Raw genomic sequence first — 13,330 nt, forward strand, 5'->3', positions numbered from 1 at the left:
CCAAAGAAAAAAGGAAAATGTCAAAAACCATCTACAATACACTAAGCATTTTTCTTTATCCAGGTCCTTCAGTTTCTGCACACAGAGAACACAATATGCATGAAAGTGTAATTTCTTCATCGCTTTCTGAACACTTCCGTAAGAAATCCTTGATTGTGTTGATAGTCTCCTCAGGCTTCTTGAAGGGGAACGCTGCAACATTTTCTCCACATCAGCCAGTTTAGCCTCAGTCAACATGGCCGGTCTCCTGGATTTCTTCCTATGTGAAACTGATCCACATTCCCGAAATCGGTTGATTATTCTCGTTATGGTCAAATTGTCAGGAACTGCAGAATCTGAATATTCCCGGTGAAACTCGTCTGCAATGCGTGCATATGAACGATGGACAAAATAATGTTCCACAATGAAAACTCGTTCTTGGGAAAACGACACGTGTGTCACGCAATAAACAAAGCTATACTGCAGATGTTATATGACCGATACACGACAGATAGCGTTTCTACTCGTTAGTACTCCTACAGTACCATCTAGCAGTAGGAGATATAATTATATTAACTGTAATACAATTTATAACAACTTTTAGTTTGATGTGTGCAACTTTTTGATCTCCATGCACTTAGAAAATAATCTGTGAGTCTGCTAGCACTTTGTTAACATAAAAGAGAGGGATCCTAATTCATCCTGTTTAAAATGCAAAATTTCTATATAAATTCATAACTTTCATTGATTCTGGGACAGTTATGTTGTTAATTTCCAACTGGTATAAATAAAACTAGCAAGCAAAATTCGTTTTATTATACACGTCATTCATCCGGTTTAGAAAACCAAGATTAACAACAATGGGGATCCGTTGCGCTGACCATGCGACTACCTCTATCTGCTAAAGTTGGCACTAACTTCGCTGACAAGTGGCGATCGCTCAGTCGGTATAGTTCGCTTGCAGACTACAGGCCATGGAGTTTGTTTCCTTTGTTTTATACACATCATTCAAATCTTATCCTGGGAACTAATTTTTATCAAAAGTAAAAAAGTAAGTCTATCCCTGTAACAGGCCATGAAGGCCCATAGGGTTGTGAGATGTTGAAGGTCCCACATTATCTATACAATTGGCTCAAAGATGGTGGTAAGGTTGTCAGCCTTATGCGCTGGCCACGCTTTACTCCCCAGGAAAATTGGAAGTGCTAATCTACTATAACCTTGCGACGAGCTGATCACTCACCCAAGGAGTCCTACCATATGTATAAGATCTAGAAAAACCGAAGTGAACGGAGTTCATGGAGGTACAAGTAGGCCTAGGCCCACTGGGCTGTAGTGCCAAGGGAAAAATCTACTATAAAGTGGTCTCAAAGACAATTTCTCACTTTTGGTCATTTATGATTTAACTTACATTCAGCATTTCAAGCACTATGCTTCTACAGAAAACTTTACTCCTTTGGGGCTCCAAGATAAATTTTCACTCCAACATTTAAACGAGTCAACAATAAAGCTACCCCACATGTTGAGAATGTTGATGGGGGACAGGATATAATATGGTCAATTTATTATAGTCCCACAATGTCAAAAACTTTAATTTCATAGAACTGATCAAAGATGTAAGCATGTGGAGCAGGACAGAGATTGATAAAATAACATAATATCTGAAAATCATTCAGTATTCATTTCAGTACATAACACATCACATTTTCCCACCAATGAAGAATTTCATACACTATACGTGGTCTGTCCAAAAAGAAACCAAACTTGTTAAACAGGGCACCAACAAGCCTAGTGACAGTGGTGCTGTGTAGTGATGACCTTAAGCTTTAACCTGACACCTGCTCAATCACGCCATGTCAATCAGTCATCGAGTACATGTGGGAGAGTGAACCTGTGTATTGTGCCTTTTGCGATTTCTGCAAGTTGAAACATGAAGGACAGTGAAGAGCAACGCATTTGCATGAAATTCTGTTTCAAATTGGCAAAAACTATTACAGAAACATTTTAGATGTTGAAGCAAGCTTATGGTGGCTTGTTTAAGCCGTACACAATGTTACGAATTGTACCAACGTTTCATACCAGGCAGAATGTTCACCAAAGACAATCTAAAACCTGGACAGCCTTCCATACAACAGACAAAGATCATGTTGAGAAAGCACGTGCTGTGATTTGTGAAAATTGCCACCTAACTGTCCGTGAAGTTTGTGAAGAAGTAGGCATCAGTAAAAGTTCACACCACATAATTTTGACCAAAAGCTGGAGATGCATCGTGTTGCTGCAAAATCTGTGGAACATCTTTTGACAGGGGAGCAAAAAGCAAACCGTGTAAAGGTCAATTAGGAGTTGTTTGATCATTCAAATGTTGATGAAAACTTTCTGAAAAATATCATAACAGGTGTTAAAACGTGGGTGTATGGGTACAATATTGAAACAAAAGCTCAATCATCGCAGTGGGTGGAAAATCGACGCCGCGACCAAAAAAGCATGTCAAAGTCTATCAAATGTGAAGGTGTTGTTGATCAGTTTTTTTTAATGGGAAGAGCACCGTTCATCATGAGTTTATTCCACATGGTCAGACAGTCAATGGACAGTTTTACTTGGAGGTCATGAAGCGTTTGGGGGAGGCCTGAGGGGTGGACAAACAAGACCTAGATGCTGCACCACGATGATGCACCTGCTCACACGTCGCTCCGCATCCGTGAATTTTTGGCGAAGCACTAGATGACTGTCAACCCCCAACCGCCCTACTCTCCAAATCTGACCCTTGCAGACTTTTCTTTTGTTCCCAAAGTTGAAATCCACTCTGAAAGGTCGCCGATTTCAGATGATAGAAGTGCTAGAAGAAAATCTGGTATGGAACCTACGTGCTATCCCGCAAAACGAGTTCCAGGACATGTTCCAGAACTGGAAAAAACGTTGGAAGCGGTGTATAGACAGCGAAGGGGAGTACTTTGAAGGAGAAAAGTCTTATTAAGTTGTAAGCTTATCAATCAATATTTTGAAAAGAAAGTTCAGTTTCTTTTTGGACAAACCATGTAATTCTATAATACCTTCAAATGTTCTTCAATTTTACATGCAACTGCTTCCCTTTCAGCTTCCTGTTTTTCAGCTTGTCTCACCGACTCCCTCCACTTCATCACTTCACGAGCACGTTTCTTTTTAATACAAATCATACAACATTTTAGTTAATAAAAGATGTGAATATGGCATATTAGGCAAACTAGAGGAAACCTGCAACGTCACGCCTTTAAAAGTAAAAACTATGTATCCTGTTACAAAATATATACAGGTCACATATAGGAACTCTTCTGTTCTTTACAAAGGATCTTTATTTTTGGCTCTTTCATATGCAAATCATCTGAAACAAGGGCACTATTTTCTTCCATTTTTTTTCATATAAATGGAAATAAACTGTACCAACTAGAGCTATATGCAGAACATTACTGGGAGATATGGAATAAAAAGCAATATCTCCAAGTGCTGAGCAATAAAATATGTAATAATAACACTACTGCCATTACAGTTACTGCTGCCCAGCATCACCAGATACAGGGAAGTAAAACCTGTTCTCTAGAACCCAGTGTCAGATGATTTAAAGCAACCTGATGAGAATATTCAACAGCAACCATGCCCTTGAAATGGTAGCAGGTGGCAATGACATCAACCTACAGAGATGTCAAGACATGGACTCACTTCGCTAACCAGAACAATGAGGACAACTGCCAACACAGTCACGCAATTAACCCTTCTGACACTCAATTTTCTTGAATACGATATGCAAAAAAGACACTGCACTGGAGACTAAAACATTGTCACATTATTTCAATTTAAATATCAGATAATGCACTAAAATACTCAGACAATAAAGGCTGTCATTCAGTAATTAATAGCAAATGTGATGGTCTCTATATGTAAGTATTACATGGATCATAACTAAATGTTGGTAATTCATTTTTAAACTTTCTAAACTTCTTCATTAGAAACTGTCTCTTGATTTAGTGATGATGCAGTTCTCTTTGTGATGGTTACCTGAAGATTGAGAGGGATGACTTCTCTTTTCATTTATTATGACAATAATGATAATGTAAGATTTGAGGTTTTCACGGCGGTGCCTATGAAGAGAGCAGTCTTCTGAGATGTGGCACTGTGTAAGTATTGTGTTAACCGACGTTTTGGAGGAACGTACTGCCTTCATCTTCAGGGTAGAAGGAAAAAAGAAGAAAATCCGCAAGTGAAGAACCAGTGCGAGCAAGTGCAAATAGACTAATGTCGAGAATAAACCCAGCTGCATACAGCAGGAAAGGAAAGGAAGGGGGGGGACATGGGAAATCAGAAGAGAGGAGAGGGGAGTGCTGTCCTGGCACAACATCAAAGCAGTGGGCCTGCCTCCAAAGAAATTATCTACGAGGAGCGTTCCATATATAATGCCAACTATTTTTTTAATGAAAACTACAACAGATACAGAAAGCATAATAACGCAGTTAAATAGAGCAAGATTTCAGCTACTTACAGTTATTTCTCCACATAATCATCATTTTTTATGCACCTTTGCCACCAATGACCAAGAGCCTGTATGCCACGTACGTAAAAGTCTGCGTCAGCAGAGGCTAGCCACTTTCGGACAGCTGCAATGACAGCATCGTTGTCTGGAAAATGTTGCCCACGTAGTCCATCTTTCATAGGCCCAAAGATATGGAAGTCTGAAGGTGCTAAATCGGGGCTATAAGGTGGATGTGGTAGGACAGTCCAGCCAAACTTTGCAATGTGCGAGGTGGTCGCCAAACTGGTATGGGGTCTAGCGTTATGTTGCAAGTGAAAGGTTGTCTGCTTCTCTGGCCTGGCTTGGGAAATGCGGGCTTTCAGCTTAGTCAGCATCATCTTGTAGCGTTCAGAATTGAGAGTCTCACCAGGCTCCGGGAAATCCAACAATATCACACCCCCCCTATCCCAGAAGACCGTGCACATCACTTTCCCTGCCGATGGCTGTCTTGAACTTCTCTTTTCTTGGGGAATCTGGATGTTGCCACCCCATGGACTGTCTTCTGGATTCCGGCTCGTAGTGGTGACACCACCTCTCATTTCCAGTGACGATGCTGTCCAGAAACTTGTCACCTTCAGCCTCAAACTGATGCAATAGGTACTGACAGACTTTCTTTCGATGAGTTTTGTGGTCCTGTGTAAGCATCCGTGGGACCCACCTGGAACAAACTTTGCGATAATCCAGCTTCCCCAACATCATTTCCAATGCATTATAGCCGATATTAAGCCACACACACAGTTCCCTGGTCGTTCTCTGCTGATCTGTACAGATGAGCTGATTGAGGCGCTGTTCATTGTGAGGAGTGGCAGCTGAGCAGGGACGCCCAGGGCATAGCTTATCGTGCACTTCACTTTCACCACTGCTGAAACGCACTACTCACCACCTCACTGTGCTGACATCCACTGTATCATCTCCGTACACCTTTAGCAAGCATCGATGGATGTCAATGGGTGCAATTTGTTTGGCAGTGAGAAATTCAATAACACATCTCTGTTTCGTCCACACTTCTATGTCAGACACCAATTTGGCAGACTGCTCTGCTGTCGCTATCTGTCGCATGGCAACCAAACTAACAGTACACTGGCGGGAAGGTTCAACTTTTCCTATAACACCACCAATATTCAGCTCAGACGTTACATATTAACACAAAAAATAGGAGGCATTATGTACGAAACGCCCTTCATAGTTTCCTCTGGCCGGTCAAAGATAGCCTAAGACTGAGGACACCGGGTGTATACAGTATCCCATGCGAGTATGGCAAGGTCTATATTGGGCAGATGCACCGTTCTGTGGACACGAGGCTGAAGGACCATCAATGGCACATCTGTCTTGAACATCCAGACAAGTCAGCTGTGGCTGAACACAGCACTGATTTGGGACACCGCATTCAGCTTCAGAATACCTCCATCCTTGCCACCAAGACCCGGTATATGGATTGCATCATTAGGGAGGCCATTGAGATTGAACTCCATCCCAACAATATGAACAGAGAGGTGGGGTTTTGCCTCAGCAAGTCATGGAAGCCTCTCATCTGTTCCCTCAAGAAACCTCACAGGATATGATGACAGATCCACAAGGCCACGCAAGTCCATACCCGACTCACATAGCAAGCCCCAAGCTTAAGGGTTACTGCCCTCCCATTAACCTTGCATTTCTCTCCTGACACAATATTCGATACCTGCTCTGGCCTGCTACCTGCTGGCTCACCTACCCAGACCCTTCCCCACTCCTCTCTACTTATTTCCCATGTTGACCCCCCTCTCCCTTCCCTTCCTGCTCTTACACAGCTGGGTTTATTCTTGACATTAGTATATTTGCACCTGCTCACACCGGTATTTTGCGTACAGATTTTCTTCTTTTTTCTTCTACCCTGAAGATGGAGGCAATATCTTCCTCCAAAACATCAGTTAACACAATACCTACACGGCGCCACATCCCAAAAGACTGCTCTCTTAATAATGACAATTGATATCAATATTATTTCTGGTATAAACTGTAGCTGGATATACATTTTGAAAGTCAGTCTGTGTGCAAACAAACACAAGTTATCAAATTAGATCACTTTTAGAGAACTAATACTATTATTCCATTTACGTAAAACCAAACTTTAGTTCTTATGACACACACTGTTCTCAGCTGGGATTGAATTCAATCAAGTGCAACAATGCTTTTAAAATAATAATAATAATAATAATAATTAACACCTACAACCAACAAATATGACCGCATGGGCATATATAAATTAACATCTGCAGACTGTCACAAATCTTACATAGGTCAGATTGGACACTTCCTAAATGTCAGAAACAAGGAGTATATGGAGAACAGAATAAAACACAGAGAAGTCAGGGTTGGCCATGCATATTTTAAGAAATATACATCAATATGGGAAAATATAAGACATATGGCAGGAACTGATTACTACAGAAAGGACCATATGATGAACATAAAAGAGAATTCCCAGATTTATCAACACAAACAAAATAATACACTAACAGAAGAGCAAAAAACTGATGAAAACAAACATAGCAATATATTATTTGACATTGCCATACAACATATGGACACAGTTCCACGGAACAAATCACATGCATGTGCATAAAAACACTCGTAACCACATATTTTCATGAGACAACATTTCACCAAAACACACTGCACACAACAGTACAACCCATCCCACACACATACAGGTCCAACACAATACAGGTATGGCAAATCATTAATTGTTAGTAGCTAATATAAGAACAAATATAGCATCAAAATTACCTATATTACATTTAAACACACATTTGTAGATATAAATATAAGAATAAATACAGAACTGAGCAATTTATTATATTTGCAGGTGACCTACTGTGAAGGAACAAGTCAATCACTGAGACTCACAGAAAGATTGTAATACCCTGACAAATGCTATTATGTTTAACAAAACATTGTAAACACTTGTGTTTTAACCCTTCCAAGATAACACATGCACATAATACATGCGAAGCATTTCCTTTGAAGCGTTGGTTGCCTTCCAATGATGGACCTCATTGGCCAAAACATGTAAAGGCTATATTTTATTGTTAAAAGAAACACCGTTGTACCTGATGGAATCCAATCCTAATTTTACTCATATATTTTAAACTTTAATATTTTTGACCACCAATCCTCCAACCAGAATTAGATTATGGATACAGTATTATAAAACACTTCTGGGAAAAAATAAGGTATTCAACAAGGTCTAAGATTGTGGAAATGAAAGAGAATACGCATATGAGTGTCCAAAAGTACAGCTAGCAGCTGTAATACATTACCATCAGTTTAGCAGTAAAATGGACAGTATTTACAATTTATGTTATTTTAAATATAAAATAAATATAAGAATACAGAATGATAACATTACAATGACAATTTGCGCTGACAATTGTTATAACAGTTTCTTTAGTTCATCTTACCTCAGACTCAACTTCAATGATTTCACTTCCTGCTGAAGGAAGTTCCCTCCAGCCCAAGACCTCAACTGGTGTGGATGGTGGTGCTTGCTGGATGGGTTGTCCCCATTCATTGAACATGGCACGCACTTTAGCCCAAGCAAGTCCAGCTACAAGTACAGCTCCTTTCTGTAGCGTACCTCTCTGAACAATAACTGTTGCTAGTTTCCTGCAGAAATATTTCAAATTTCTAGGGCCACAATTCAGTAATAGATACATTACTCAGAACTGAACAGGATTCATTAGCACAGTAATACCTTTTAACAGGCAATGAAATGTGCCTGTATTCAAATATGTTCTGTTTCCTTTACACAAGCATTCAGAACCCTGTGGAGCAACTACTAAGTTCACCCAGTCCATATATCTATACACATGGAACTCTAGAATCACTAGGTAAATATTCATGAAATTTGATGTTCTACAAAATAATGGTCAACCAATTTTAATTTTCATTAAGATTGGAGAGGTTTAATAACAACTTTACATGAAGCCATATATGTGTTTCTGCACACATCACACCAAATATTTACTGGCAAAAACAAATGTTGCAGAGAAAAATGAAACATATTTTATGTCTAATGCACCTTCTCCAAGTCTTATGGTCTTCAAGCTAAGTAAACATAAGGACCTTACAAGCATTTTGAGAGGGTGCGGGAGGTAACAAACAAACAAACTATACATCTTTACTAAGTTCAGAGTGCATTAAAATCAAATCTTTTTCACTCTTTTCCATGTAGTGCTCTATTATGATATGAATGAAGCATATGATGAACAGTTTGTGTCTGTGTGTGTGTGTGTGTATATATATATATATATACACATACATAATTTTCATTTAGAATATGCAGTAACAGCAAACATTAAAGACTTAATACTCTTTATTCATTCAGTACTGCTACATGGCTTTGGCTTCTTGCCAATTTGGTACATATCATAAGATTAAACAGGTACATGTGAACTTACTTTTTGTTTGTTATAAGGGAAGAGTAGTATAATTTCAGTCATATGCACCTGTTAGGCCAACAATGTATACTTCTATAATCTTGTTAATTTGAAGATGGCAAACATTTTGACACCTTCTTCTATACCAGGATAATAGGTTTAAATGCTCTTTATTGAAGATTTCTATCATGATAAAAATGTCATATTATAAATAATAAAGATAGAATTGTAGTACAATGAAAGAAATCTGAAAATTTAGGTTGCCATGGTGGTGAAAATTTATATTGCATTTTGTTGGGGTGACACAATGTAATTTGGTAGGTAGTTATGTTTCAAGGAAACCTGCACTCTCCATCTCCAGGGTGTGAGACAGCAGGTTTCTCTGACACAGTATTCACCTACAAGACTACACAGTGTCAAAACCAAAAGATGAAAACTTAAATTCAAAGACTTCAATTTCTGGGGGGGGGGAAGAGAGAGAGTAATTGTGAATCTCAATGAACAATGGTCTACTTGCGGAAGTATTAATCATAAACGAGGAAATATTATATACAGGCTTGCATCATCATCATCATCATCATCATCATCATCATATATATATATATATATATATATATACAGAATGTCCCAAGGTATAAGTAACTTGAAATAATGGCGGAAGTACGACTACGCTTTGAGGAAAGAAAGCTTGTGCTAAAGTGTTACTGGAAGTATGAGAACATCACTGAATTGCAAAGACAGTTTACAAGGGAGTTTCAAAGAAATCCACCAACGTGACGCACCATTGCTTGCATGGAATGTTGGAATGTAACTCTTCCAATGGACTCGCTTCCAAATCTGATAGACACTCGATTTTGAGATTCCTGTCTCATGAGCTGCTTACTGCACAGATTTCTTTGGGGATTGGAGGAGGGTTTCCAGCAGTTGTTCTTCTCTTGCGGGACTGGTAGATGACTGTGGTCTTCCGGAACGTTGTTTATGGACGTCTTGAACAGTTCCAGTTGCTTCAAACTTATCTCTGATGCAAGCAATGGTGCGTATCATTGGTGGATCTCTTCGAAATTCCCTTGTAAACTGTCTTTGAACTTCAGTGATGTTCTCGTACTTACAATAACACTCCAACACAAATTTTCTTTCCTCAAAACTTAGTCATACATCCGCCATTATTTCAAGTTACTTATACCTAGAAAAATACAAAAAATTCAGTGAGCTATGGATAGTCAAAGAGTGAGTACATTTTTTGGGACACCCTGTATGTATATGAAATGAAAAAGTTGATATGTATACACCCACAGAACACAATTATATGGTTTCCCATCCTTGTAATCTTATGATGGCCATATCACATAAAATGGTAGAAGTGCAAACAATTTTTAAACTTGAATTTGAAGTCTCCTACACAGATTTCAAACACTAAACAGACATTAATATTTTTTGTACTTAAAGAATGTTACTTAACCATGGCATAGCACTCTGGCAGACATTCCAGATCAGCACACTTAGTGGATGTGGGTTATGTCACAAGTTGGACAGACTTATTCAACAAACTTTCAATTAGCCCAAACTATTTAATATACATAAAAAGGCACATATATAATTTTTTTATCTTGCTGACAACTCATGTAACAGAAATAATATTATTTGAATTGGAATGATTTTAGCCATGGTTTCTCACACTGTGGGTCATGATCCGTTCAGAGAAAACAACCTGCTCTATGAGGTGTTACTGATTTCTCAAGAATTGTTTCAAATACTGTTGTATCCACAAACCATTTTGGCTGATCAGTAAGACATAATTAAGAGCTCTCAGAATATGTAACTGAAGCACAGTGACACATTTCATGAATTTGTTTGTGACTGTACAGAACATTTTATAAGATACTACGGGTGTAGTAGGGACAGACTCTATGGAGGTAGTAAGGTAATTCAGGTTCCTGCTCTAAATATACATCATGGAAGGACTGCATATCACAAAATTTGAGAAAATCTGTGTATGGAATGACATTATTTTTCTTTTATTCTGCCCCAGAATGTAAGTAATTATTTTTGTTATAAATTATAATAAATGAACATGAGAAAGTCTCCAATACTAAATCCATAGAGAAGCATGGACAGAACTGGCAAAATAGATTTGTGAAAACGAAATGACAGAGAAATGAGCATACAGGAAGGAAGGGGTCAGTTAATTCAATTTCCTCCTTCCCCTGAAAAGTAACTGGCAAGTAAGTTGACAGGTCACCTTAAGTGCATAGTGGCAAGGGTTTCTGCATGTTCTGCGTGAACTAGCATTTCTTAAAGTGGCAGCCTTGGCTCCCAAAAGGGCCATGTAGCTTCTTACCAGACATGAACAAGAAACATTAATGGCCCAATTACGACACATACAAATTGATAAGAAAAGGCCAAACATACAATCCAATAGTCTCTCCAAAAATCATTGATACAGCGCTCATTAAGGGACACAGCGTAAGAGTTTGGTACTACAGGAATAGTAAATTTAAGTGGGACATCACAACTGACCAAGGAAACAAACTTCTGGGCCACAAAGTGTAAACTGCAACAGACATAATAACGAATTCATTCACTCTTCCATGTCCTACACCTTTAGGGTTGATTTTAATATTACTCTCCCATGCATATCTTGTTCTCCAATGTGATCTCTCCCCTTCAGGGTTTCCAACTAAAATCTTCTACGTACTTCCTTAGTTACTTACTCATGGAGCTGAGACCTTCTGGAGGAGCCGCCAATTCTGCAGCTACTCAAGTATTTCCCAGCATTTTATGGAACCCGAAGGTTCATTACCGTTTTCACAAAAGTCCTCCATTGGTCCCTATCCTGGGGCAGATCAATCGAATCAATACCATCCCATCCTATCTCTCTAAGATCCATTTCAATATTGTCCACCCACCCATGCCTTGGTCTTCCCAGTGGTTTTTTTCCTTCTGGCTTTCCCACCAATATCCTATACACATTCCTAGTCTCCCCCATTCGTGCTACATGCCATGCCCACCTCGTCCTCCTTGACTTGATCATTCTAATTATATTAGGTGGTTAAAATATGACCGGGACTCATTTTTTGTAAATAAGCCTCACTGTGCAGCAGCTGTGCGACCTTGAGAGAGTGAAGCCACAACCTCCACCCTCCCTCCTGTTTGGGTTAGAACCTGTTCGGTCCTGTCTGTAAGTCTGTCTAGAGTGATGAGTGAAGAGAAGGTACCGCGGAGCATGGAACAACGCATTGTGATCAAATTCCTCGTTGGAGAATACGTCCTGTCCACTGAAATTCACCACAGACTCCAACAACAGTATGCAGAAGAGTGTCTCTCATGGACCCGTGTGTTTGAGAGGTGTAAGTGCTTCATAGAGGGCAGAGAGTGCGTGGAGAATGAACCGCATGATCGTCGGCCGCAAACATCTGTCACCAAGCCAAACACTGATCGTGCAGACGCACTTCTTCGTGAGAATAGGCGCATCACTATCAAGGAACTTGGAGCAATGCTGTCCATCAGTGTTGGTAGTGTAGAAGACATCGAGAAATACCACTTATATTATCGCAAGGAGAATGCACGGTGGGTTCCACGCACTTTGACGGATGTGAACAAAATGGTGCGCATGCAAGCTGCCAGTCATCTCCTACAGCAGTTTGAAGATGAAGGTGATGCATTTTTTAAGTCTATAGTGACCACCGATGAAACATGGGTGCACTACTTCATTCCTGAGTCCCAGCAGTCATCACATGAGTGGAGGCATACCAGTTCTCCCAAACTCAAGAGAGCGCGGAGGAGAGGTTTGGCAGGAAAAGTGAGGGCAACGTTCTTCTGGGACTGGCAGGGGGTTATCCATGTAGACTTTCTGACAGATGCCAGAACAGTCAATGCAGCTTATTACTCAGACCTCCTGGCAACAGACGTGAAGGAAAAGATCCGATCCAAGCGGAAGAGAGGTGGAAAGCGGGTAGCCTTCCTTTAAGACAATGCACACACCCATATGGCCAAAACAACAATGGAAACCCTCTGGAAATTGAAAAGGAACCTTCTGACACATCCGCCATACAGTCCCGATTAGGAACCAAGAGATTTCTACCTGTTCGGAAGGCTCAAATCAGACTTGCAAGGCATGCAGTTTGTGGACAACAACGCCGTCATCCAGAATGTTCGGGAGTGGATACGCCACCAACCACAAAACTTTTTTGAAAAGGGCATCAGGATACTTCCAGAACATTGGAAAAAAAATGTATTGACTCCGGAGGGGAGTACGTTGAAGACTGACATGTGCAAGTAAGTGTCTGGCAATTTTGGTTTAAAAAAAAAAAACAGTCCCGGTCATATTTGAACCACCTTGTACTTGGAGAAGAGTACAAGTTATGAAGCTCCTCATTATGCAGTTTTCTCTAACCTC

The 13,330-nt window shown here is 39.8% G+C and overlaps 1 protein-coding gene across 6 annotated transcripts in view; it reads right to left on the reverse strand.

Annotated features, from left to right (window-relative positions):
* LOC111865788 (translation initiation factor IF-2, mitochondrial) overlaps nucleotides 1-13,330 on the reverse strand; it is an 84,733-nt gene that overhangs the window by 24,017 nt on the left and 47,386 nt on the right. For all 6 annotated transcript variants that reach the window (XR_002843041.2, XM_023854123.2, XM_023854081.2 and 3 more), the window contains 2 exons: nucleotides 7,957-8,161; nucleotides 3,027-3,131 (listed from right to left, as the gene is read on the reverse strand). Coding sequence is in view for 5 of the 6 variants with exons in the window: in XM_023854123.2 (XP_023709891.1) it covers nucleotides 3,027-3,131; nucleotides 7,957-8,161 (310 nt within the window). In the remaining variant the exon portion in view is untranslated. The remainder of the gene's footprint in view (nucleotides 1-3,026; nucleotides 3,132-7,956; nucleotides 8,162-13,330) is intronic.

Source organism: Cryptotermes secundus, unplaced genomic scaffold (genome assembly GCF_002891405.2).
Source record: "Cryptotermes secundus unplaced genomic scaffold, Csec_1.0 scaffold968, whole genome shotgun sequence".
NCBI classification, from domain to species: Eukaryota; Metazoa; Arthropoda; class Insecta; order Blattodea; family Kalotermitidae; genus Cryptotermes; species Cryptotermes secundus.